Here is a 27,803-nt window from a genome sequence, read left to right on the forward strand (position 1 = left end):
GAATTCTCCTAAAAACTTTGATTTTGAATGTCAGACATGCATTTTGGCAAAAAGCCACAAACAATCTTTTAAATCTAGTAATACTAGAGTTGATTCTGCTTTTTCCTTAATACACTCTGATGTTTGGGGCCCTTCGCCAGTAGTTAGGGGAAATGGATTTCGATATTTCGTTCTTTTTATTGATGATTGCACTCGCATGTCTTGGGTATATTTTCTTAAAAATAAATCAGATGTTTTTTCAAAATTCTCTGATTTCTATACTATGATTTTTACCCAATTTCAAACCAAAATCAAGGTCCTTAGATCCGATAATGGGGGAGAGTATGTCAACACTAAAATGAAAGATTTTTGTGCTGAAAAAGGTCTTATCCATCAAACATCCTGTGCCTACACTCCTGAACAAAATGGGGTAGCTGAGAGAAAAAATCGTGCAATCCTAAACATAACCCGAGCCCTTATCCTTGATTCCAAAGTCCCAAATTTTTTCTGGCCCGAAGCCGTAGCCACATCTGTATATCTCCTCAATCGTCTTCCCACCAAAATTCTCGACCTTAAAAACCCCCTCCAAAAATTATCCACCATGTCTAAAATACCTCCTACCATGTCCCTCGAACCTCGCATATTCGGTTGTTCGGTCTTTGTCCATATCCCCAAACATGAGCGTAACAAATTCTCACCCTGTGCAGATAAGTGAGTTTTCATTGGGTATGGGGCTCGTCAGAAAGGCTATAGGTGCTATAATCCACAATGAATTGCACACAATGAATTGCACTTTCTTAGAAACTGAATTCTTTTACGCCACCCAACTTCCGAGCCAGGGGGAGACGGAAATAAATATAATTGACTCGATAAGTTGGCTTCCTATGCCGAATAATCACTCCTCTTCCGAAGGTCCACCAGAGCCAGCTACATCTGTCGCCGAGCATGCCACGAACATGACCCAACCTATGGAACTAGGTGACACCCCAACAGTACCCGATCCGATATCTGAGGTAACCAATCTTGAGAACTCTGTTAATATCAGTACTGACAATGTTGCTACAGAAGGAGAAGAGAGACAGATTATAGATGAAGACACCAGACAGTACATTCGACCTATACGAAGTACTCGTGGAATTCCACCCAAACGTTACTCACCTGAAAGAACAAGCAGAAGGTCAAAATATCCAGTAGGAAGTGTGGCAAGAGCAAACTTAACCAAACTTGCTAGGGCTTTTGAAGCAGCCCTTTATGGAGAAGAGGAAATCCCACAGACTGTAAAGGAAGCATTAAAAATCAAGCATTGGAGGGACGCAATGATGGTAGAGCTAAAAGCCCTGGAGAGGAATAAAACATGGAAAAGTGTCAACTTCCAAAGGGGAAACGAACTGTAGGTTGCAGATGGGTTTTTACTATCAAACGAAGACCAGACGGGTCCATCGAGAGATATAAGGCTCGCCTTGTGGCTAAAGGTTACACCCAGACATATGGAGTGGATTACTCTGAGACATTCTCGCCCGTGGCAAAAATGAATACTGTCCGAGTATTACTTTCTATTGCAGCAAGCAAAGATTGGCCTCTTCACCAGTTTGATGTAACTAATGCTTTCTTACATGGTGAATTGAAGAAAGAAGTTTACATGGAGGCTCCTCTAGGTTTCGAAGAAGACTTTAAAGATGGGGAAGTATGTCATTTGAAGAAAACCCTGTATGGCTTAAAACAGTCTCCTAGAGCATGGTCTGGAAGATTCACAGAAGCAATGAAGAAGTATGATTATCAACAAAGCAATGCAGATCACACACTCTTCATGAAGAAAAAGGGGGGCGAGCTTACATGTCTCATAATCTATGTTGATGACATGATTATTACAGGAGATGACTTTGAAGAAATAGAAGCGCTCAAGAAGAATTTTGCCACGGAATTCAAAATGAAAGATCTGGGGGCACTTAAGTACTTATTGGGAGTCGAGGTCTTGAGATCAAAGGAAGGAATCTTTATAAATCAGAAAAAATACACGTTGGATCTTCTGGCAGAAACTGGCATGATGGATTGCAAACATGCAGACACACCGATTGTAGTTAATCATGGACTTCAAATCACAGATGGAGCTCAACTTGCCGATAGAGAAAGGTATCAAAGGTTAGTCGGAAAATTGATTTATCTTTCATACACCAGACCGGACATAGCATATGCAGTAAGTGTGATAAGTCAATTCATGCACCGACCACAAAGTGACCATCTTGAAGCGGCACTGCGAGTTGTTCGGTATCTCAAAGGTACCTTTGATCATGGAATAATTTTCAGACGGAGTGGACATCTGGATATCCATGGGTATACAGACGCCGATTGGGCTAGAAACCCAGTCGACAGAAGATCCACTTCAGGGTACTTCACATTTGTTGGAGGAAACCTTGTTACATGGAAAAGCAAGAAGCAGAAGGTTGTGGCATTATCAAGTGCAGAGGCAGAATTTAGAGGGATCAGACATGGATTAATTGAGGTACTGTGGCTTAGGAGATTGATGGGTGAACTGGGTTTTTTGTCATAGAAGACGTGTCAAATTTTCTGTGATAATAAAGCTGCAATCAGTATCGCAGAAAATCCAGTCCAACATGATCGGACAAAGCATGTTGAAATAGACAGACATTTCATCAAAGAGAAAATTGAAGAGGGAATTATTGAGTTCCCATTTGTTCAATCTGGAGACCAACTCGCAGACATTCTGACAAAAGCAGTAGGAGCAAAGAATTTTGCAGAAGTCCTTGGCAAGTTGGATATCGGGAATCCCATTAACCAACTTGAGGGGGAGCGTTGAAAAGAGAGAACATGAGTTCCAAGAGTATTGGAAAGAGGATACATGAGTTCCTAGAAGTGTTGGAAAATAGAATAACATTTATTGTGTAGTATAGTTCCTAGAAACATTTATGTCTAGAGTCCTATCAATCCAATGAATTTAGTTATTCAATCCAATATAAACAAGAGACAACGAGTGTCGATTGATTGATTTATTGCTTACAAAGTTCCAGCAATGCGCATGCTTATGTGGGTGTCGTCTTCTTCATGCAGCTTCCCGAGCCCGAAATCAGATATTTTAGGGACTAATTTCTTATCAAGAAGCACATTAGTAGCCTTGATATCGCGATGGACAGTTTTCAGCCGTGATTCTTCGTGGAGGTAAGTCCTGATGCAGATCTTTTGCCTCAGTGGCCAATCCAAATGCAATTGGTGTTCTACGTACTGGACCTGCTATGAAACATGAATGTAATAAAAAATAAACAAAACATGGCTTTAGTACAAACCTATCCCACATCGGACATTTGAGGAAAGTTGGAAGGTGTAAATTTTACAACAATCAAGATCATAATCCCACTTGCAAAAAGGTAGGATTTTAAAAGCACCCTTAGTTTTTTTCATTTAAAATGCACCATTTGTTACTTGCTAGCCCTTGACGTACGATTAGGTTTTAGCTTGCAAAGAGAGAATGATATATCCATACAAATGCGTGTATTATAAGTAGGATATATATTAAAATAAAATGTTGAAATAAATAATCGATGAGGAAATTGTACAACACTGTCAATGTTGACAGAGTCACAGAAACAAATAAAATATCATTGTAACTCCAGAATTATAACAAGATCATAATCCCACTTGCAAAAAGGTAGGATTTTAAAAGCACCCTTAGTTTTTTTCATTTAAAATGCACCATTTGTTACTTGCTAGCCCTTGACGTACGATTAGGTTTTAGCTTGCAAAGAGAGAATGATATATCCATACAAATGCGTGTATTATAAGTAGGATATATATTAAAATAAAATGTTGAAATAAACACTCGTAATCGATGAGGAAATTGTACAACACTGTCAATGTTGACAGAGTCACAGAAACAAATAAAATATCATTGTAACTCCAGAATTATAACCACGCGTAGTTGCGATGGAGAAGTGAAAGTGAAGAAACAAATTATACCCAAATGACAAAAATCTTGATAGAAAATCAAACACGCAACCCAAGACCCACGGAGACGACGAGACTTGATCAGAGTTTATCTCTCTAAATATGTTACCTAATAAGATTGTGTGAATTGAGAATGATATTTAATCATAATTATTAAATTAATTAATAATATGGAATTAAAATAGAGTGAGTGAGAGAGAGAGAGAGCTAGGTGAAATAAAAAAGTAGGGTTGGGTAAACGGTTATTGGTTACTCGGTTATTTGAGAACCAAACCAAGAAACTCAGTTCTCGAGTAATGGATAACCGACCTAATTAGGTTTCGGTTTGGTCCCGGTTCTCGTTTCAAGGACGAGATCGATTATCGGTTATAACCGCATAACCGATTCAATAATATATAGTACTCCCTCCGTCCGCAAAAATATTGTCCAAGTTTTGACTCAGCACGTATTTTAAGAAATATGAAGAAAAGTAAGTGGAAAAAGTTAGCTGAATGTTGCTCCCACATTTATATATTAGTTTTATAATTGAATGCGAGTGTAATGATTCAGTGGAGAGTGAGGTCCATTTACTAAAAATGGAAAAAAGCAAAGTGGGCAACATTTCACGGACGGACCAAAATGGCAAAACTGGATAACATTTCACGGACAGACGGAGTACTTATTAATTTTACTATAATTAATATTGTAACTTTTTTTCGTTTTATTTCTTCTTATAATACGAGATATGCATAATTACTACTCCCTTTGTCCCTGAAAAGTATGAACATTTGGTTCGGCATGAGTTTTAATGCATAATTGGTAAAGTAAGAGAGACAGAAAGAAAAAGTAATTAAAGTATTGTTAGTGGATAATGGGTCCCACCTTATTAGAGAGAAAAGAGTTTCTAAAATTAGAATATTCATACTTTTCAGGGACGGAATAAAAATAAAATTGTTCATATTTTTCAGGGACGGGGTTATCATTCTACACATATTAAAAACAAAGAGAACTTTAGTGCGAATGGTTTGTTAGGCACTTTGCTTACAACACATATTCGGGGTCAAATCCTTGTGAATGTGGCTGTTGTGGACCAAACCGAGAGTGCCTCTCCAATGCAAAGTGAAAAGAGCAAAGCACAAGCTGAAGGAAGTGAAGCAGCATCCGAAACTTGTCCAGCTCACCATTCAAAGACAAGCTGGAAAGATGTCTTGCTGTCAAATGGTTAAAGAAGACTTTCAGTTACTTTGTAACTGCTGAAGCAAGCTTTCATTTACGTTGTTTTATATTCTAGCTATTTAGGTTTTTCTTCTAGATCTTTCCATTGTCAAGTATATATTCTGATGAGTTTTGTATTCTCCATCATCAGGAGAAAAAGGCATAAAAAAGCATAATCTTTGATAATGGATCATTCAGCTCTTGTTTCCATGTTTGTCACTATTTCTCTTTTGTGCATTTTTTATCATGGTATCTATATCATTTTTTCCTTTAAGCTACGTATTTCTTTTTCTCCTTGTTTAAAATGGCAGAAGAATCTGATGAAACCAGTGGAATCAGACAAAATGCTACCTCTCAAAACTACCCGATTCCTATCCTACCTCAAAATCACCCTATTTCAATTAAACTCAATGATGGAAATTTTCTCATCTGGACGAGCATTTTCTCACCGGAAGTCATCCGAGTCCTCCACAAACAATTCAAACACAGGGTTCCGATGAGACGCAGGTGAACCCGGATTTCTTGTCTTGGCAACGCCAAGATCAACTGTTGTCCGCTTGGATACAGTCATCTCTATCAGAAAATATCATGATTCTCGTTGTTGGTTTGACCACTGCGCAAGAGATATGGCGTACGCTTGAAACGAACTTCACTAGTCAGTCCAAAGCGAGGATTATGCAATATAAACTGCAACTCCAGATGTTGAAGAAAGATAACATGCTGGTGTCTCTGACGAAGACCAGATCCTGCACATATTGGGAGGATTGGGATCTGAGTATGACTCTGTCATGGTCAATATTACTTCAAGGGCTGATTCGTAGTCTGTACAAGATGTGACTGCTTGATATTCGTGGTCAAACGCGTGCACACTATTGACAGAAACCCTTGATATTGTTGAGTATTTGGGCTTTGCAATTAATTGCTAATGGCCCAATGTCTTAGTGTGGCCCAATTGGCTGATCTCGCCCGGATGACCGCCAAGTCGCACTCCATTCAGATCTTACATGTTGGCCGTTGGATTGGAAGTGTGTTTCTGTGTGAGAGACCTTTAGTCTCCTGACTTCCAGAGCCTTCTCCTTCGATATTCGTTTACTCGACTCAACAAACCTTGGTTTTATAATTAACAAAACTTTTCTATAACTTTTAAATTTTTATTTCTCAAGTAAATATAGATTCGTTTATATACGCTCTAAACATTTTTAGAATTTTATTTATCGCATGAAATAAAATTATCTAAAGAGGAACTTTCATCCATTCAAACATAACAAAATTTAAACAATGACTGAAATAAGAAATGACAATTCCACAAACAAAAAATTTGTTTAATTACTCTAATAATTACTCTATCATCTCATGCTTCCCTCACACAATTATAAAAATATTGGGTACTCAACTTTTGAACACAGGAATTAAGAAATTGTAAAGAAAAATGCGAGAGATAAATAAAATAGGAAAGATGAGACTACGTTTATCGGTGGGGTGGGTCGACCGCCACCTCACCCCATATTTAAAAAAAAATGGAATAGAAGCCCTCTCTCCTGACCCACCGCGGTCTCTCCCACCCAAACACCAACCGCCCGGTCTCTCTTCCATCGTCCAATGAGATTGTGCCATTTGGCACAATCTCATTGGTTGATATATATATTTTTTAAATTTATATATCTTTAATATATTATATTAAAAAATTATAAAATTATATCAAAATTCATAATTTTTCTTCCTCTATAAATAGAGACCACATTTGCTATAGTTTTGCATTAAAAAAAATCATCTTTTCTCCCCTTATAATCCTCCTTGTTTGATACAATTTCATATTTTTTTTGTTTCATTTGTTGTAATACTATGGAGGATGATGGGATATTCTCCGATTCTCTAAATTTTAATCCTTCCCAAAACATCAATCCCTCTCAAAATTTCGATCCTTCCCAAGATTATTTCCCTGGCTTTGATGATTTTCTGAATTCTAATCAATTTCAAAGCTCACTTCAAAACCAACCGTCAAGCAAAGACAAATAAAAAACCAACACGAGTGCTTCAAACACTCCACATGGTTGGAATGAGCAAGAAGACATGGTATTAGTGTCTGCTTGGTGTTTCTTCAGCACAAATGCAATTGTTGGCACCAACCAAACTAATTTCCATTTGTGGTACAATGTTACTGATCTGTATGAGCAAACAAGAAAAGAAAATCCAACAATGGGCCAACCAAGAAGTATGGAGTCATTGAGACAACACTACAAACGAATCAATGCAAATGTCTCAAAGTGGATTGGTGCATACAAACATGCGCATGATCGAGCTACGAGTGGCCAGTCTAAAGAGGACATTGAGAAAACCGCTCAACAACTGTATGGTAAGAACAAGTTTACTCACCATAAGGTTTTTGAGGAGGTGATGAGATACAATCCCAAGTGGGAATTGAAATTGAATAGCACTGGTTCAACGCGTTTCCAGCCAGATGAAGATAGTCTTGAAGAAAGTCGTGGGAGCTCAAAAAGGTCGAGGACTAGTGAAGAAGGAGGACCTCAAATCGACTCCACTCCTGAGAGTCGTTCTTCTACATTGGAACGTCCTATTGGGAGAGATCAGGCTAAAGCTAAGGCTAAAAGAAAAGGCAAAGAAGTTGCAACACCATCATATACAATTCCTAATGATTTCACTGCAGCACTGTGTGAAATGAGAGTCACACGTGAAAGGGAATGTGATATTCAGGAACGGAAGATCAAGGCAGCTATCCTTACTCCGTTGATGGCTAGGAGGGACTTAACTCCAGAAGAAGAAGATCTGAAACGCGCTCTAATAGCAGAATTGTTTGGGAAGTGATCGTAGTTTATCTATTTTCAATGTATGTTTCTTAGTATGTAACTTTCAACTTCTGTTGTTTAGTATGTAATTTTCAATTTCCGTTGCTTAGTATGTAACTTTTATTTTCTGTTGCTTAGTATGTAATTTCCAATTTCCGTTGCTTAGTATGTAACCTTTAATTTCTGCTGCTTATGTAATTTCCAGTTTATGTGATCAAGAATAATGAAAGTATGCCTACATGACAAGTCATTTTCCACTCACAAGTGGTGGTGGAATCTAATAGAAACCCATGTGATCATGAAAATCAAAGTATGACTACATGACAAGTCATTCCCTATCATAAGTGGTGGTTGAATCCAATAGAAACCCATGTGATCAAGAATAATGGAGTAAGACTACATGGCAAGCCATTCTCTATCACAAGTGACGGTGGAATCCAATAGAAACCCATGTGATCACGAAAATCAAAGTATGACTACATGACAAGTCATTCTCCATCACAAGTGGTGGTGGAATCCAATAGAAACCATGTGATCAAGAATAATGGAAGTATGCCTACATGACAAGTCATTTTCCACTCATAAGTGGTGGTGGAATCCAATAGAAACTCATGTGATCACGAAAATCAAAATATGACTACATGACTAGTCATTCTCCATCACAAGTGGTGGTGGAATCCAATAGAAACTCATGTGATCAAGAATAATGGACGTATGTCTACATGACAAGTCATTTTCCACTTACAAGTGGTGGTGGAATCCAATAGAAACCTTTGTGATCACGAAAATCAAAGTTTGACTACATTTACAAGTCATTTTTTTTAACAAGTGGTAGTAGAATCCAAGGAAAACCCATGTGCTCATAAATGATAGTAGTGGAAGCCTATGCTCAACAAATAACTTCTATATATTTACCTATATGCTTCACGAAAATTACACACAAATCCTCTCACAATTATTGAACCAACTCTCCCTAAAAAATGTCATCAAGTTTTAATTTTGAAGCTTCCAATCTTCTTGAAGACAATGAATGGGGAGAAAAAATTGTTGAACAAAATCAGCAACTCGATCAACTAATCAAGGATATAGCTATTTGGCCAACAACCATGTCTTCACAACCTACAACCCAAACGGTTAGAGCTAGAAGGAGATACATTGAAAGAAAACGTGAGGAGGGTCATGATACTATTTTTGAGCAGTACTTTGCTGAAGATCCAATGTATCCTCCAGATTTTTTCTGAACAAGCTATCACATGCGTAAACCTTTGTTCGAAAAAATAATGAACAAGCTCGTCGAGACCGACAACTTTTTTGTGCAAAAGTGTGATGCTACTGGTCGGCTTGGTATGTCTGCCATTCAGAAATGTGCAGCAGCGATGAGGGTATTGGCCTACGGGCCGGCGGCCGACTTGCACGACGAATATTTGAGAATGAGCGCACAATTCATTCACAAATCTCTCATCAAGTTCGTTGAAGGTGTAATTTCTAACTTCGGCGATGAGTACTTGCGAAAGCCCACCGAATAAGACTTGGCAAGACTTCTGCATATTGGAGAACAACGTGGGTTTCCAGGCATGTTGGGTAGTATTGACTGCATGCATTGGGAATGGAAAAATTGTCCCACTTCATGGGCTGGACAATATGCCGGAAGAAGCGGGAGTCCGACAATCATCTTGGAAGCAGTAGCATCTCAAGATCTGTGGATCTGGCATGCTTTTTTTTGGAACTCTAGGTTCGAGAAATGATATTAATGTGCTTGATCAATCTCCTATTTTTGATGATATTTTGGAAGGTCGAGCACCGAAGGTCAATTACATAGTAAATGGCCATGAAAAAAATATGGGGTATTATCTTACTGATGGCATTTATCCTCAATGGGCGGCATTTGTCAAATCTATTCCAGGTCCACAAACGATGAAGCACAAGTTGTTTGCTCGACATAAAGAGTCCGCGCGAAAAGATGTTGAGCGAGCTTTTGGTGTTTTGCAAGCTCGTTTTGCTTTTATCAAATGTCCATGTCTTATTTGGGATCATGATATTATGGGGAAAATAATGATTGTTTGCAATATCTTGCACAATATGATAGTGGGAGATGAAAGAAGCACATATTCGAACTATTGTGATACAGCCGAATTTATTCAAGATCGACTTGGACAAAGTAGTCGTGAGAATGAAGGTGGAGATGCGAATAATGATTTCATATATTCTACGAATAGGATCGCGAGTTGAAGTGGTCGGCTTAGGGTCAGTGAAGTATGGTTTAAATTTTAAAATCTCTGATCCAGAGAATCCACTAGACGCTGGGTCTAGGAACTCAGAGAATCTTGAGTTACCTGTCGTTGGGCACACAATCACTGCCTTAGCCCCTTTCAAAACCCTCAACCCGCTTTAACTAAGATTAGTATAAGGAAGCAGGGATCAAATCCACAGAGACAGATGCGCAAGTGAACATGTTCAAGGACCTGGGAACTATTTTTGGCTGCTGCCACGCAATTATCGGGGTTGAGACTTACTTCCTAAACTTGGGAAATTAAAGAACCTATCCTAACAGCTAGATCTAGGCAGATTCTTGAAAGCATACATAATAACCAAAACAGAGCGAAACATTTACTAGACCGAGCGAACAGCTTTCTAAACTAACCTAGACATAGGAAAACTAGACGTGAGGACCATTCCCCAAAATGGCATAGTACATCTGAAAAGCTGTAAAATAACTAACCAAAGGACTAACTAACAGTGACATCATCTTCTCCAACTTTTATCATAAAACAACCAGTGAAAAGCAGAGCAAAACAAAGATCGAAACAGGGTGAACGAAATTAAACCGAGAAAAACAATGAACAAGTAAAATTAATGCAGATCTACGACTACTAGACGAGGCAAACTAGAATGCAGAATTTAAACATCATAATCAAGCACAAGTAAATAGATCCAGCCACAGGACGCTTAATTCACTCCGGATCCAAGCCATCCACAACAATCAAAAATCATTTCCATCTCCGATCCTCACATATTTAAGTAGATTCAACCGATCAACAACAAATTCCACACAATCCAAACTCCAAACTCAAATCAACCAACAATAATCAGCAAATCAAACCAACAACACAGCAATAAGGTAAACGGAACAAAAGTAGCGATATCCATTGCAAAATATGAAGTATTCGACGACAATAACAAAACAGAGCCGAGCCTCGAACAGCGAGGACTCGGAAAGTACGAAAAGTAAACTGGAAAGCAAATAATAATTCTTTCTTCGCCTCCGTAGAGACGGTGTTGCACCACAATCAAATTAGAACGTGAACCCCCGCGACAATTCCCCGTAAATGTGTGTGTAGAGAAGTGGAAAACTAAGCTAAGAACCGAAAGAGTGATGGAACGTGATCCCCCGCGACAATTCCCCGTAAATGTGTGTGTAGAGAAGTGGAAAACTAAGCTAAGAGCCGAAAGAGTAATGGAACGTGATCTCCCTTCATGTTGGGCGTATGCTCTTATTTATATTGGATAGAGCTTCTAGATTGTTCTTGTGATTCCTACTTACCCTCCAATTTGATGCTCCTCAGTCTAGTAACTCTTCCTTCTTCCGCTCATTTTTCCCGCCAGCTCATTTTTCACACCTGGCTTATAAAACCTTGTTAGACCCAGGAAATCACAGAATTTTACCACATAACCAATGCATGAAATTAGCCTTATCGCGAGTTTAGCTTCTTACATGAAAAATAAAGCCCAACTTCAAAACAGAGACGCTCATAAAGCTCTGCTAAACGATTTGGTTGAGCATATATCGGCGAAATTCGGCAATTCCAATTGAATGTCTACTTTTCATCTTATGTATGAGTACCTATTATGTATTTTCAATTTCGTATTTTAATTATTGTAATTTATATTTTTTTAAGTGTTGTCTCTATAATTTTTAGTTTGTCATTTATTGTGTTTTTTTATAAATTTTATTATGCAATAATAAATATTCATGTAATAATATCATTATTTAAAAAATGATATAAAAATAAATGTATAATAGTGTGGTTGGGTGGTCATTGATAAACCATGAAAATAGGTGTGGTTGGGTTGGAAGTTGGATGAATATTGATGATGTGGAAGATAATGTGGAGGAGATAGAAATGAATTAAATATTGAAAAAGTGAATGGTTGGGTTGGGTTGGATGGTTCCAAAACATGGTCTAAAGAGAGAGTAGAGTAGGTGATGGAATAAAATAAGAGTGTTTGGATGTTTTATTTTGTTAAAAAAGGAAATGACTCAACTTAGTTGGAACATCCAAAAAAAAAATACGACTCAACTTAATTGGAACGCAAGGAATACTATATTACAGCATTTTGGGTAATACATACAAACATGTATTAGCTACTTTTATTAAGCTATAACTAAAAATTACTACTCCCTACTATGTTTTTCTATTTTTTATCAGCCACAAAATTTATTTACTGTTTTATTTCTCTCTCAAAATTAAGACTTTAACAGTATTTTAATTATATTTTCTCTATTTCTCTTATACTTTATAAAATTATAAATTTATAAATTTTGCATTACTGCATATTATTCGTGAACAAAAAGACTAATAATAGTTGACGAAATGAATTAGTAATAATTAAAAAGTAAAAAGCAAGCCTGCCGAATTTTGTTATTTTTATGACCATTAAACCTTTTTAAGAAAATATTCATTATATAGAAAAGGAAGCCCATATGAAGATGACTAATAAACCTATTATATAAACAATTACAAAAACAGATTTTTTTATTAAACTCTCACTTATATATTCGACTTATGACAATAATGTAAATGTGTAATATGATGTATTATTAAGGTCATATAAGAGTGATAACTCATTTAGGAATGGAAATCTATGAACAAAAATGTCATTTTTGTTAATGGATTTCCATTCTTGGATGACTTAATTTGAATGATAAGATACAACTGATAAAATAATCCATTTTAATAAAATACTTATTTTTTTTGTATGATTATGTTTATGATAGTTAACTAGATCCACTCTTACTCACTTATTTGATTATCCTTCAATTTTGTAATACTCCCTCCATCCTAGCCTAAGTGAAACATTTCTATTTTGGCACAGGAATTTAGATAGTGGTGTTTAGAGAATTAAATTGCAAATAGTAAAGTAAGAGAGAATAAAGAAGAAAGAGTGAGCTAATAAAGTAAAAGAGAATAAAATAAGAGAGATAGAAGAATAATGTGAGAAAGAAGTGAATTAATTATCACCAAAACTAGAAAGCGTCTCACTTAGGTTGGAAAAAAAAAAAAATGAATACGTCAGTTAGACTGAGACAGGAGGAGTACAATTTTTAAAAAATTGCTCTCTCAGCAATTATTATTAATCTAATTTGTCCACAATTTATACATTTTTACATAATATAAAAAATAAATATTTTTTTTCTAATTGTTTGCATTTTAATCATATTCTTTCATTTTAGAGTAAAGGTCAAATGTGGTCCCTAACATATGGTCATTTTATCATTTTGGTCCATAACATTATCTTTTTTATTATTTGGTCCCTCACAAATAAACTCGGACCCGAATCGGTCATCACTTAACATAACCGTTTATCTTATGCCACATAATCAATCAATTTGAAACAGAAAAAACTAAATAATTCATTTACGTGTTTGATAAGTTAGTAATACCAAGATAGAGAATTATATATGGACATTTCTAATTGTTTGATATCAATGTTAAGCTTACCTCAAAGCCCAATATAAGACAAGTGCTCTATCTAACCTTAACAAAATTATAATATTAACCATGTTTATGCATCTCATCAATTTGTCAAGTTAAGCCATGTTATTTAATATACAATACAAATTTAGATAATTTCTTTTCTATCAAACAACAATGGAAAAAAATCATATCTTTGCATATCTTGACATGAAACCCGCATTTCTTATCTTGTTTTACGTATCTTTTCATATCTCATCATTTTTATCAAACAAGGAAGCGCTGTTGAGTGGACTCTTCAACTTCCTAAACCCTACTGTACACTATCATCTAGTCCACTAAAGTGAATTCTTATATATAGACAACTATGAGAATCCATGTCATAACACAAAACATGATAATTTCATTATCAAATCTTACATGGACAACTATGAGAAAACATGGAAATCGTCACAACATAAACAAGGTAGTTTCATTTTTTTACTGAAAGTTACCCCCAACCCCCCCTCCCTCTCTTTTTCCCCCTTATTTATTACGGTGGTCTTGAACCCAAGAATTTCAGCCCCAGGCATTAATAACTCTAAAAACCTCTCTTCTCCCAGTAGTTTGTATCCGGCTCAATTGGATAGAGATCAGCAGCAGAAGTTGAAGAACCACTCAACGGCGCTTCCTCGGAGAGACCCTCATCATTAAATGTACCCATTTCCACTTCATCGGGTCTCGTCTTATCAACTGAGATGCTCGACTTAGACACGAACTCTGGAACGCCATCTTTCCCCTCGAGTAAGCTCACTACAGATGACATGCTTGGCCTTTCTGCAGCTGCGACATTCGTGCAAATGAGTGCCACATTGATAGCTCTAACGATCTCTTCCTCATTGAAGCTCGACTCTAATCTCGGGTCAACTAGCTCCAACAAGTTCCCACTCGCCTTCAAGGAATTAGCCTGAGTGAAGAAAAAAGAGCGTATATGTTGAAAGGGAGGAACCATGCACATACAGAATTTGTATTCCTTTGTAGTATAAAAAAGAGAAAATGAGTAAAATGTTACCCAATCAAGAAGATAAAAGCTATCCTCCTTAGACCTGCCACCACTGATGCTGTTGCTCCTCCCACCGACAATTTCCAAAACAACGACTCCGAAGCTGTAGACGTCCGCTTTATCTGTCAAATATCCCCGCATTGCATATTCGGGCGCCATGTATCCACTGATAATCATACATGGCATATAAGTTCTGGTTTTTGTATTGAATAGTTAAAGCAGAAAACGTGTACTGATTGATCAATTGAGTGCTTACTAAGTTCCAGCAATGCGCGTGCTTATGTGGGTATCGCCTTCTGCATCCAGTTTCGCGAGCCCAAAATCAGAAATTTTAGGGATTAGGTTCTTATCAAGAAGCACATTAGTAGCCTTGATATCGCGATGGACAATTTTCAGCCTTGATTCCTCGTGGAGGTAAGCCAAACCTCTTGCTATACCAATGCAGATATTGCGCCTCATTGGCCAGTCCAAATGCAATTGCTGCTCTTTTGGCCCTGCAAACATATATATAGCTTTTATGCCTGAGTACAAAACTATATTAACATGGCCATTTTATCTTCTATCCGTAAGTTAGAATTGTTGTAGAGCTCACCAAATAGTGCACGGGCAAGGCTGTTGTTTTCCAAATACTCATACACAAGCAACAACTGGTTGCTTTCAATGCAACATCCATACAGCTTAACAAGATTGGTATGTTGTAAAGCAGAAATCAGACCTAATTCATTCACAAATTCGCGGTTCCCTTGAGCTGATTTGGAAGAAAGCTGCTTCACAGCAATGTCTTTACCATCTAATAAAACACCCTTTAAAAAAGAGAGAACGGTAAACATAACAAAGATTAGAAATAAAGAGTAAGGCTAATGAAAAAAGACGTTGTTCATTTATGTTACCTTGAATACTGGACCAAAACCACCTTCACCGATCTTATTAGTGGGATCGAAGTTGTTTGTGGCAGCTTTGATTTGCCTAAGGGTAAATGATCCAGTGTGAAGGACTAAACCCTTCAAATCTGAGAATGGAATCAAATAAGTCATGAGAACATGAAACTATTGCAAACCAGAATGTAAAGTACATGAAAAATTCTTTACTACAAAATAGTAGATGTCATTTGAGAGAATGAGAAAAATATGGTTATATCCAGTAGAGTAATTACCATCGTTTGTCGAATCTTTACGTGTAAGGCAACCCTTCCACCAGAGAACGCCTAGAACCAAAATGACTGCAAAAAGAACTGCTATGACTATACCAGCTATAGCACCTCCAGAAATACTGCTTCCACCTTCTGACAATGACAAAGACAGGAGCGTAAAGTCTGAACAGATTTGAGATTGGGATAGGTCATATGAAGTGAAAACATGGTCAATATGTTGCTTATATGTAATCGGTAAGGCCAAAAACTCAAATAAATTTTACTACATAGAAGAATTCATGCTTGGAAACATAATAGCTTATGTCGTACTATGAAAATCTACATGTGATGTGTAGATATGTTTCCAAACTCTACTGGCTTCAATGAAGAGATCAAAAAATTTCCGAGCATTGTAAATACTGAATACACTACTGGATAGAATAATAAACAACTTACTAGGATCGACTGATATGGCTGAAATGAGAGGACCATAGACTCCCATACCAGGAATGCTACGTGTACCCTTTCCAGCCCAATAGAAGCGAATGTCCAAGGTATTATCAGTAACAACCGCAGTAAAGGTTTTTGTGATTGGCTTATTCACTCCTCCTGCTTCAAGTTCAATGTTGAAATCCTTCAGCACCCGCTTTCCCTGAATAGTTTGATATCAGAACTATCAGGTATTTGATAGTAACTTTTCGGAAACCAAATATTACAAGCAAAGAATCCACGGTAAGTGGTTATTCTTTCCGTACATTTCCGTATAGATAGAGCCTCTAGGATGTGGTGGAGTTCAGATAAGTACCTGAATGTAGACATCAAATATACGCCTTCCGAGGCTGCTATACTTTCTGTCATCAGTAAACATGATCTCCGCAAAGTGAAGGTTTACTGTGTAGCTTCCATTAAACAAACAAAATCCGTAGTAGGTCAGCGAGAGGGGAGAAAGGCGTGCATCCGTGTACAGCTTCTGGTTCAGTCCGGAAATAACCGAGGTGTTTTGAATGGTGTAGGAGTCTCTGTTGATACCGTCATCCAAGAAGTGACCAGTGCTGCTGAATCCCCAGTTGGTCCTACTCTGGAAGAAATTCGAAGCCCCACCCAAATCTGTATCATCGTCATAGCTAGATCCTTTATCGTCCGCTTCTTGTCTTCCTCCACAGTTTATGCGTAGAGAGTTATACTCTTAAGACAAACAAGAGATTAACCTTTTTAAATACTATCAAAAAAAATAACTGTTTAAATTGCACCAACACATAAATAAACAGTTTAGATCTGAATCTTAAATAAATGATTGAGTTATCACTTACGTCGTTCACAACTGCTTCTTAAGCAGGAAACAGCCCCACTGCCATGACAATATTGACAACATGTCAGATTCATCAGGTGCAAAACGCAAACAGGAAAAAGATCTAGAAACTAACTTGGTCTTTCCTTTCGAGCTGGCAAACAAGTTTCTGGAAAGAATACATCATATTGAAGTAAGATTAGCAATCCAATAAAAGTTTCCACGTAAACATAAGTGTTACGAATCTCACAGGCTACGCTGCTGACACTCTGCTGGCAAATTTCCAGAAGTGAGATTGTTGTAAGATAAGTCACTGCATCAAAAATTTGAGACCTTTTCAAACAAATTTGTTTGAACACACATTGTTTAACACAATGACAAGTAGGCATCCAGTTAAAAGAGAAGCATGAAGAAGAGCAAGGCTGGGAGTCTAACATGTTGTCCCCGGCTTTCAGCATCCAAGCTGGCAATGGCCCACTTAGGGAATTCCCAGTTAAATAGCTGCAAGATGAGCATCTTCAATGAGCAATGAATAGTATTTTTATGCTGTTGGAAAAGGAAAAAAGATCGATGAAAAGTAATTTTGTACCCTACAGAAATGAGATGTACAGCTGAACAAAGTCATACATAGTAAGGTAGTGGGTAAAATCAACATATATTCAGAGTAAACATCAAAGTAGCTCCTCTGACTGTGCTGAAATATTAAGACAATTAGTTAAATTGAATCGAGTCGCATCATTTTGTTCGTTGGAGCTTCAATGCCCCTGTATGCAACATTTTTGTTTAAGGTTGCTCATTTAGCAATTTTATCAATTCGAAATCATGACCAGTAAATACACCAGAAATTGTTGTAGATCGAAAATCTTACATGTAGTTTGCCTTTGATAGGCCAAAGCTCTCGGGAAATGGTCCTGTTAATTTGTTGAAACTTAGATCCCTGCACAACATAAAAAATTTATTCTGTTACTCCCTTAGAATCATTACAGTGCTTCTATAAATATATGTATGACAGAGTAAGTTTTACTTACAAGATTTGAAGTGTCGTGATATTTCCAATAGACTCTGGCAATGTCCCGACAATGTTGCAACTTCTCAATATACTGCATAACAATATCCAACGACTCATATAAATGCAGTGAAATACAATACGACATAGCAATGCCAAACATCACACTCACAGTGTCTTTATCGTTTTCAATGGACTAAGAGATGGTAAACTTGAATCGTTCCCATTCAAATCACTGATTCTCCTGTACATTTGGAATCACATGAATGCAAGTAATCATAAGAGTGCTTCTCAATTTCTATCTATTTTTTTTTATGAATTGAGTAAATAAAATGAAATGTCAAAGAGCCAGATAATAGTATATCATAATTCATACTTACAGATCAGTCAAATTGGTCAAGGAAGCAATACCAGAAGGGATCGGCCCGGCTAGACCGCTAGCCTCAATCCCTCTGAAATCAAAAGGGAAAGTCTATCAAGAGCTAATCAGTAAATAGATGGACATCAATGTATATGTTTATCAAATCTTACAATATCCCCATATTTGTCCAGTTCTGGATAAAATTAGGTATGCTTCCAACGAAGTTGTTATCACTAACACGACTGCATCGAAACAGCATTTATATATGTTAAACATTGAAGAACTGGTAACACTTTTCATGAAATCGCTAAAATAAAAATGAAAAGAAACTTACAAGTCCATCAAAGTGGTCAGTTTTGCTAGACTTGCGGGCAATTCTCCAGTTAGATTGTTCGAGGTAAATACTCTTTATATGATAGTAAAAAGCAGAGAACCATAAATCAGTAATCTATGACAAACCACCTAAATACGAAGGCGGGAGGGCCTTACAGTCTTTGTATTTGAGGAAAATTCCCAAACTCGGGAGGTATAGTTCCAGACAAATGATTGCAATCCAAAACCCTACAAATTTTGAAGAGGGGAAAGAGCATCAGAAAACACTCTATCATCAAATAAATCACAAAATTGACAGAGGGGAAATGCTACAGTTGTTGAAGCGTGGTGATGTTGGCGAGCTCTTTTGGTAACGAACCAGTTACACGGTTTCCAAAAAGAGAACTGCATATATAACAGACATCAGTCGAAAAAGCCAGCTCCTGTTTACAAATCTCGATTCAATTGATTATTAGAACATCCATACACATTACATACACACATTGATTATCCCCTCCTACAAATTGAGCTATTACTTTGCATCATCAAACTATTGTCTACTAGTTATTGAGCCAACTCCTACTTACAAAATCTCGATTCAATTGATTATCAGAACATCCATACATATTGCATACATGTATTTGAGTGAATGCGTGTGTGTGTGTGTGTGTGCGCGCGCGCGCGCAGAGAGAGATAGAGATAGAGAGAGGCCGTACATGATTACAAGCTTCATGGTACCCCATTCTGGAGGGATGGTGCCGTTGAGGTAGTTCCAAGTGAGATCACTATTAAAGATGAATTGAAACTTTTAATGATAAATATATAAATATAATTTTGAATCCAAATACTCACTCCGTCCATCAATAAGTGTATTTTCTCATTTTTGTCCGTCCACCAATAAATATCTCATTTATTTTTTACTATTTTAGTAATGGACTCTACATTCCACTAATTTTATTTCACTCACCACTAACATTTTTTCTCACTTTATACTATACTTCATGCGTTCACAAAAAATAGACAAGATTATGAATGACAAGGGGTTTTAAATTTTTAATATATAATTGGTAAAGTAATAGAAAGATAAGAAAAAGTAGAGAGATGAAAGAAAAAGATAGTGGATTGTAGAGTCCACATTTAGAATAATATGTAAGATTAGTATTGGTTGAAAACTTTCCATTTTTAGATTTAGTCTAATTTTGGTGGACAACGCAAAATGGTAAAACTAGTCAATTTTTTGTGGACGGATGGAGTATTTCTTAAAACCCGTGTCAGGTTAAAATTGGTTTTATATTGGTGGAATATTTTCAAAAGAAATTAATTTGAATTTGTGAAGAAAAGTGAATGAAAAATAAATACTCCTTCCATGCTAATAGAGTCATTTTTCTGTTTTGGAAAGTTTCAAAATAATTGAGTCATTTCTAGGAGTGGGAATATGGATATCGGGTATTGGATTTACCCATACCCGACCTGATATCCGCCGGATTTGGATACCCAATATCCAATTTTATGGGATTGGGTATGGGATTGGATATTGAAATATAAGATAAATCGGGTATTGGATAACCCGAATGGGTATCGGGTATTACCCGAATATCCAATTTATTATTTAAAGCATATTTTAAATTAGGTTTAGCCATTTTGCATTAAATATAATCTTATACTTTAAAATGAAAGTGATCCATTTTTTTTAATTTTATACTACAAAATAAATGAAACATTAAAGATATTAGTCAATTTAGATATTTCTATTAATATATAAAATTTAATTTTTTTATTAATTATTGACACATGTATAGAGTCGGGTATTTGGATACCCGATACGTCGGATATGGATACCCGAGGCAAAAGATAGTTGATATAATATGAAGTAGTACATATTAACAAAACAAACTATATCCCACATTGAAAAAGTAAAGGCAAAAGATTGTAAAAGATGACTATAAAATAAGCTTTTCATCCCACATTGAAAAATGAAAGAACAATCTTGTGGAATACATCTATAAAGAAAGACACAAATGTTTTTTTAAGCTAGTTTTTATAAATTCATAGGCCCATTACAAGTACGGGTTAATATGAAATGAAAGTTTAGTGTAAATTTTATTTTAAATTGATTTTTAAAAATTTTTAAAAATAAAAAAATTTACGACCGGTTCCCGATTTCTGGTCCAACCGGCCGGTTCACCCGGTCCAAAACGGTTCAATACTCCACCGGTTTTATATGGTGAATTGGATCGGAGAGGTACCGGTTCGCGGCCGGACCGGTCCGACCAGCCGATCCAAACCGGTTTTTAAAACACTAATTAAAAGTAAAGAAATAGGGACATTTAATAAAAACTGAAAGGAGAATTATTTGGGTCAGCCTATTGGTGGATAGTAGACTTGTCTGGACTGAAATATTAAATTTTATCTACTTATAAATTTCAAAATTTATCCTAAATATCCATGTTTCATGTTAATTGAGCTTAAAGTCAAGGACAAAATTTATGTATACTAGTACTCCTCCGTTCCCTAATAGATGTCACACTTTCTTTTTTAGTTTGTTCTATAAAAAATGCCACATTTTCTTTTTTGGAAATTCCCTCTCACATTAAGATAAATATATTATTTTTTCTTTCCAATTAAGACACAAAACAACATCTCCTAAAATCTCGTATCAATCTCCAAGTGTGTCATCTATTATGGGACGGAGGGAGTACTAATTTTTAATTTCATGGGTTACGTAATGCAATACTAATATACTCTATCCGTTTCATAAAAATAAACATTTTTAGAATGATATGGCTTTAATGCACAATTAATTAAGTATGAGAGAAATATAACACAGTGCACGTGAAGAGCCACGTGCTCTGGGCTCGTGCGTGTGGAACAAGCATGTCGGTCGGTGAAGGCGGCCCCACTCAACAGTGCTTTTCCACCCACCATCTAATAATGCTTACATCTCTTGAAGGAGCGGGAGTCTGACGAATTCGCGGGGCAGCGATCCATTAAGATTTTGGGCCTTTAGAACTCTGCATTTTGTTCGGCAAAAAGTACCATTAATCTACTCCTTATATAATAATATTGGTTTAAATATTAATAATTGTGAACAAATTCAAAGATCATATTTTTTTTCTAATTGATATTTATAGAACAAACCAGGATTTGACCATATAGTACTGTTCTTTTTTGTCTAATTGACGGAATAAAACAAAAAACAAAAAACTTACATGCTTATGACATGACAAGTAGTGTTATTGTCAAATGTGCAATTGCAAGTGACTGCATTCTCATGGCCATTAGTCGAATTCTGGGTCGCCCAACCTGATGACCCGCTGCATGGATTCACGTTGAAATCCCAATCCACTTTCCCTAACCTCCTTGCTATCACCCTTAATGATTCCACTGCCAAAATTTGAAAACCAAAACACATAATCAACAAGTTTTCACCAAAAATATTATAGCGACGCTAGATACCATAGAATTGAGGGTGTGGATTTGGAATTGTAGCCTTTATTTCTAATTCAATTGTTTGGTATAAAAAAAAATATTTGAATTTGAAATTGATTTTCTATTCCAAATTCTCTTAATTTTACAATTTTAATTCTAAAACTAAAGTAAATATCCGGAATTTCAAATAATTGAAAAATGGGCATTTCTCATACACAAATTGCACACAACCCGTATACATACTCTGCACACACATGACACACAATACATACACTTGCTCAGACAATAATAAAAAGATACATAATGTATATAAATAAAATTTAAAAATATATTTAATTAAAAACTAATGTCAAATTTTGATAAATTTCTTTACCTATCTAACAAATAATTTGGAATTAGAAAATTATTCTACAACATTTTTTAATGTTATCAAACAAAGAATTCATAAACGAATTAGAATATTATAACTTAAAATTCCGTTAAATAGAATTATTCTAACACAATTTCAATTTCATCATATCAAACACACTATCACCAAAATAATCAATAATAGAGATTTATATATGTACAAATGTATCAACCTTCATAAGGAGGCAAAACCGCTGCTCGAGAAACCAAGCTCACAAACCAAATCAACGCAATAAATCTCCAAAAATATGACATTAAGCCTCCAAAAATGAAGAAGTAGAAACTAGAAAGAAGAGATGTGGTAGAAGATGAGCAAGTGAAGAGAAAAATTTAGTTCGCCAGTTTTAAAGAAATAAACGTATATATACAGTAGTAGACGACTTGTAGAAATAAAATTTATGGTCAACTATTATTTTAACTATCTTAAAGTGAAGCAACTATTATGGTGGTGCGCTTTAATATATTCTATTTTTTCTCTATTTCTTTTTTTCTTTCTGACATTATCATGTTAGGGCATCCACAGCGGTTCACAAAACCGTCTCTATCTCGTCTCGGAGAGACGAGACGGATAAGAGACGCCGCTGTGGGATGCATCCCGTCCCCATCCCGTCTCTATCTCGTCCCACGTCTCTTAGTGAAGGGGCTCCCGGCGAGACGAGACGCCACGCGCTTGGGCGACGTGGCGAGCTCCGGTTCGTGCGTGACGCCCACTCGCCGTCCTGCGAGTGGGCGTCGTTTATATCCGTTAAAATTGATTTTTTTTTATATTTTTTTTAAAAATCAGAAAAAATTCAAAAAAATAAAAAATATATATAAAAAAAAATTCAAAAATTATACTAGCCATTTATAGCCGTTTATAGCCGTTTTTTACAAATTTTTAATTTTTTTTATATTTTTTTAAAGCCCCAAATCACTTCTATAAATACCAAATCATTCCCACAAATTATCCACCATAAAAAACTCTCTATTCTCACTCAAACACACTACATTCTTCATCTCAAAACATTTTTCTTCTCCCAAATTTAATCAATTCATGGATCCATTTGAGCTAATGCGTCAACTAATGGAACAATCGCTTTGCCTCCATTTTTTTTAATGGTGTGTATTTTTATTTTTTTAGGATTTTAATTATGTGTGTTTTTATTTTTTTAGGATTTTAATTATGTAATTTTTTTTATTTTTAGGATTTTAAATTGTAATTTTATTTTATTTAATGAAGTGTGTTTTTTATTAATTGGATTTGTTGAAAATAAAAATGAAAAATGCAATTGAATGAATAGTTAAGAGATGAGATGGTTAAGAGATGGATTGATGTGGGTGTTATCTCTTAGTTAAGAGATGGAGTGAAAAGTACAGTGGGGCCCATGAATAGTGAAGAGATGAGACGGTTAAGAGACGGATAAGAGACACTGCTGTGGATGGCCTTACCGCCACTGCTTGCAGAGTCATTGTTGTCACCGTTACTGGAACTCTGCATTCCGTGCAGCCATTCATTTATGTCATTCAGCGACGAGATTTAGATCAACTTCGTCAAGTAATGACTTGTTTTCTAAATCTAGAAAGTGTTTGGTAACCATTGGTGACAAATTCAAGTAACGAAACTCTTTGGTCGGAAATGACCGACTGAAGAAGGTCCTAACCAACTCTATCAAATGTGCGCACACCCACAGCGGAACCAATCGGTTAGAACCGAACCGGCCGAATTCCCCGCCCTAAAATTGTATACCAAAGTAATTAAGTAGCTCTAGACTTTTTCTAGCTCATGTTTTTACCATAGGAAAACGAGAGAAAAGACGTTTCCTGTCATTGAACATGAAACATAATTACGCACTTGTGTTGTCGGTAACTATAGTGTTAACACAATGCTTTTTGTTGAGTCATATGATAATGATCTCTTTCAACTTGTTCAAATTCTTATTAGCACTTATTAAGGTTGGTCCACCTTCAATTTTCGGAAAGGAAAAAGAAAAAGCGTCGACTCAAAGTCTACTCTGGTCTTGTCATTTTTTAATTAATATTAATGTTTTAATTTTAATTTTATCTTAATTTCAAAAAATGTAAACGATGAGACCTTTTGATTTATAGCCACAAAAATTGTACTACCTCCGTTCCATAGTAGTAGAGTCATTTTTCAATTTTGGTACGTTCCATAATAGTAGAGTCATTTCCTTTTTTCGTAAAAGTCAACATATTTTTTCACACCTACTTTATTTCTCTTACTTTATTCTCTCTACATCTCTCTACCTTTTTCATTTCCTACTTTATTCTTCATTTACTTAACTCACCTAACACAATTTTTTCTTAATCTCCGTGTCGAAAAAAAATTTCTCCACTACTATGGATAGGAGGGAGTATTTCTTGATCTTAGAGCTTTTTGACGGAGCGCTGTCCAAAAGAAACGAGATTCGAATGGGATGATAGAAATATACAATATGAACTCATGACAAATTCAAAAAAAATTACTACAAATTTACTTTTTTATTTAACAATTTATATAAACAATTTTAAAATGTGAGTACGGGAGGAGAGTACTAGTATACTAAAATCTAAAGCATTTATGAGTTTGCAAATTATTTACTCCACCTTATGAAATTCAAAACATATCTATACATAAAAAGGAAGCCTAGTAACAATGAGAGAAAAATCTAACCCAGCTTTATACAACTAAATCAATTCAAATCTTATATACAACCATGAGAAAATATCAGTATGTCACAACACAAAAAATGCAAATTCATTGATCACATCTTCAAGCAAAATTCAGCAAGATAGTTTCATTTTATAGTAAAAGATTATACTATAAACTAACTCACACCACTCAATGTACCCATTTCCACTTCACCGGCCGGGTCTCGTCTTATAATTTAAGATGCAGATGCTTGTCTCGAAAGCCAATTTTGGAACGCCATCTTTCCCCTCGAGCATGCTCACTACACAGCTGACATACTTGGCCTTTCTGTGTTGGCAATTGAAACATAAAATAAATATAACAATATCCTATATCGGTATACACAGGGACGGAACCAGAACTTGAAATGAGCCGGTGCTGAAATTTAATGACAAATACGGTAGGATGCGCGATGTTCCTAGAATCTACTGTAGCGGCTTGTCTTCTCTAGTGGTCCATAGTGGATTAGTGGTGTATCTAACTATCTAAGATTTTCGATTTGCAAATTCAAAGAAAATATTACTCCATACAAATATACTACTCCATCCGTCCTATAAGAATATGCATTTTTCAATTTTGGATATTTTTTTCTCTCTAATGAGGTGAGACTCATTCTCCACTAATAATACTTTAATTACTTTTTCTCTCTACATCTCTCTTATTTTACCTCTTCTGCATTAAAACTCGTGTCGAACCCAAAGTGCATATCCTAATAGTTCGCAAATTGAGTTGTTAAAATATTAGTTTGACATAATTATAGTACTCCAACCATCCGCGATTACTTGTCCTACTTTGATTCAGTTTCAAATATTAATAATATAATTTAAATTGGTAGAAAATGTTAGTAAAATGTAAATTGTTTTATATAGTATTTTATAATAAATATAAGTAAATTGTGAATTTAACAAAATTAATAAAGGATAAATAAATATATATTTGACGGATAGACCAGAAATAAAATATTAGACTAATAGTTCTGAATTAAAAATTTATAAATAAGTTGATTAATATGAGATATTATTATATTAATTAAAATAAATTTTTTAATTGAGTAATTAATTCTTAAAACAATTTTAAAGATGGAGAACAAATAGTAAAATATTCGTAAACTATCACACTAAACTGAAATTACAACTATTCCTATCACACAAATCAAGAGAGGGATTTAAACTTCCTCTCTCTCTGGTCCCTAGGCCTATGACTCTATTCCTCTTTACACCTCTCTCCTCTTTCCCCTCGGTATCTTCTTCCTTCATATCTGTAAATAAAATTCGAAAATGCTACAGGCATATATGGGAGGACAGCACCGGCCAAGCCCCCGCCGGAGCCTGGAGCGGCAGCTTGGCCTATGCTATCTCCGTCCCTGGGTATACACAAACAGCTTAATCCACTATATAAATCTTATGGGCCTCTTCTTTTATATCAATTGATTTTAGGATGGAACCCATGAATTTCAATCATTGCAACAGAGCGGATCGCTGATTGTGGGCCAAATTTAACTGACTCAACAGTATATCTGAGTTGAAACCGAAAAAATGGCTAATCCAACAGTATATCTAGGCCTAAAATTTGGGCCAATGGTTCAACCGATCGAAAAATAAATAAAAATGGGCAAGTGGTCCAATCTATCAGAAAAAAAGTCCAACCCCTCCAAGGTTCATCTTGAAGGATTTAAGGGAGATTTTTGGCATTTGAAACATAAAATAAATATAATAATATCCCACATTAGTGTACACAAACAACTAAATCCACTATAAAGTCTTGTAGGCCTCTCCTCCTATCACCAATTGGTTTTAGAATGTAACCCATGAATTTCTATGATTTTGCAGCTATAACATTCGCACAAACGAGCGCCACATTGATAGCTCTCTCCATCTCTTCTTTGTTGAAGGTCGACTCCAATCTTCGGTCGACTAGCTCCAATAAGTCCCTCTTCACTTTTAAGGAAATAGCCCGAGTGAAGAAAAAATGAATGAAAATTGGAATGTGAATGTTGAAGGGAAGAAATCCAAGGATTTTAGTCCCATTAATAGGAGTCTTGTAAGATTAGAGTTCACACTTAGTCTAGAATCTTAAGGATAAATGCTGAAATAATAGAAGAAGAGACAAGTTGGAAACTAGCCATTGGAGTTAGTTAGTTTGTTAGAAACTAGCCGTTTGAGGCTCTTGATTCTTGTTTCTTGTTTCTTGTTAGTTAGTGGCGGTTACCACTCTTGTGCCAACTTTAAATAGCTCGGCCTTTTTTTGTATCTTGTAGATCAGAATTCAGTCAATAAAGAGAATCCCTTTCTCCAAGAAAATCCTCTCTAATTTTTCATCAAGATTCTAGTGTGTGTTCTATGTGTGTGACTGTTCATACTAAGAGTGTGTGAGATAATCAAAGTGTGTGAGTCTTGCTGGGATAACAAGTCTCATTTTTCATTTTTACTATAAATAGTAAGTCGTCCATGTGTTAGTAAGTAGATAAAGTGGGACTCCTAATAGTGGATGAAAAGAGTAATTTATATACAGAAAATCGTGTTTAGACTTTCGA

At 35.8% G+C, this 27,803-nt stretch overlaps 2 protein-coding genes across 5 annotated transcripts; one reads left to right on the forward strand and one right to left on the reverse strand.

Moving 5' to 3' along the window:
* Window positions 1-7,200: 7,200 nt before the first annotated feature.
* LOC125189063 (uncharacterized) lies at window positions 7,201-7,953 on the forward strand. The gene has a single exon (XM_048086243.2). The coding sequence runs from the start codon at window positions 7,201-7,203 to the stop codon at window positions 7,951-7,953; it is 753 nt and encodes a 250-aa protein (XP_047942200.2).
* A 6,005-nt stretch (window positions 7,954-13,958) lies between these two features.
* Window positions 13,959-22,919, reverse strand: LOC125201574 (putative leucine-rich repeat receptor-like serine/threonine-protein kinase At3g14840). 4 transcript variants are annotated; one of them, XM_089063480.1, is made up of 24 exons: window positions 22,776-22,919; window positions 21,975-22,149; window positions 21,705-21,776; window positions 19,482-19,550; window positions 19,099-19,170; window positions 18,943-19,014; window positions 18,788-18,859; window positions 18,624-18,695; window positions 18,473-18,544; window positions 18,265-18,336; window positions 18,115-18,186; window positions 17,955-18,023; window positions 17,522-17,587; window positions 17,337-17,399; window positions 17,223-17,255; window positions 17,109-17,146; window positions 16,604-16,983; window positions 16,255-16,450; window positions 15,823-15,948; window positions 15,560-15,678; window positions 15,262-15,472; window positions 14,926-15,163; window positions 14,679-14,835; window positions 13,959-14,573 (listed from the first exon to the last, which is right to left on the reverse strand). In XM_089063480.1, the coding sequence occupies exons 1-24, from the start codon at window positions 22,855-22,857 to the stop codon at window positions 14,208-14,210; spliced, it is 2,964 nt and encodes a 987-aa protein (XP_088919606.1). In that variant the 5' UTR covers window positions 22,858-22,919; the 3' UTR covers window positions 13,959-14,207. The 4 variants fall into 4 exon arrangements, with proteins under 4 accessions (XP_088919606.1, XP_088919605.1, XP_047955707.1 ...); XM_089063479.1 differs by having other exon boundaries at window positions 15,823-15,981; XM_048099750.2 differs by having other exon boundaries at window positions 15,823-15,951; window positions 22,776-22,918.
* Between the last annotated feature and the right edge of the window lie 4,884 nt (window positions 22,920-27,803).

This window comes from Salvia hispanica, chromosome 2 (assembly GCF_029641045.1).
Source record: "Salvia hispanica isolate PSC_SH4W2 chromosome 2, Shi_PSC_v1, whole genome shotgun sequence".
NCBI lineage: Eukaryota > Viridiplantae > Streptophyta > Magnoliopsida > Lamiales > Lamiaceae > Salvia > Salvia hispanica.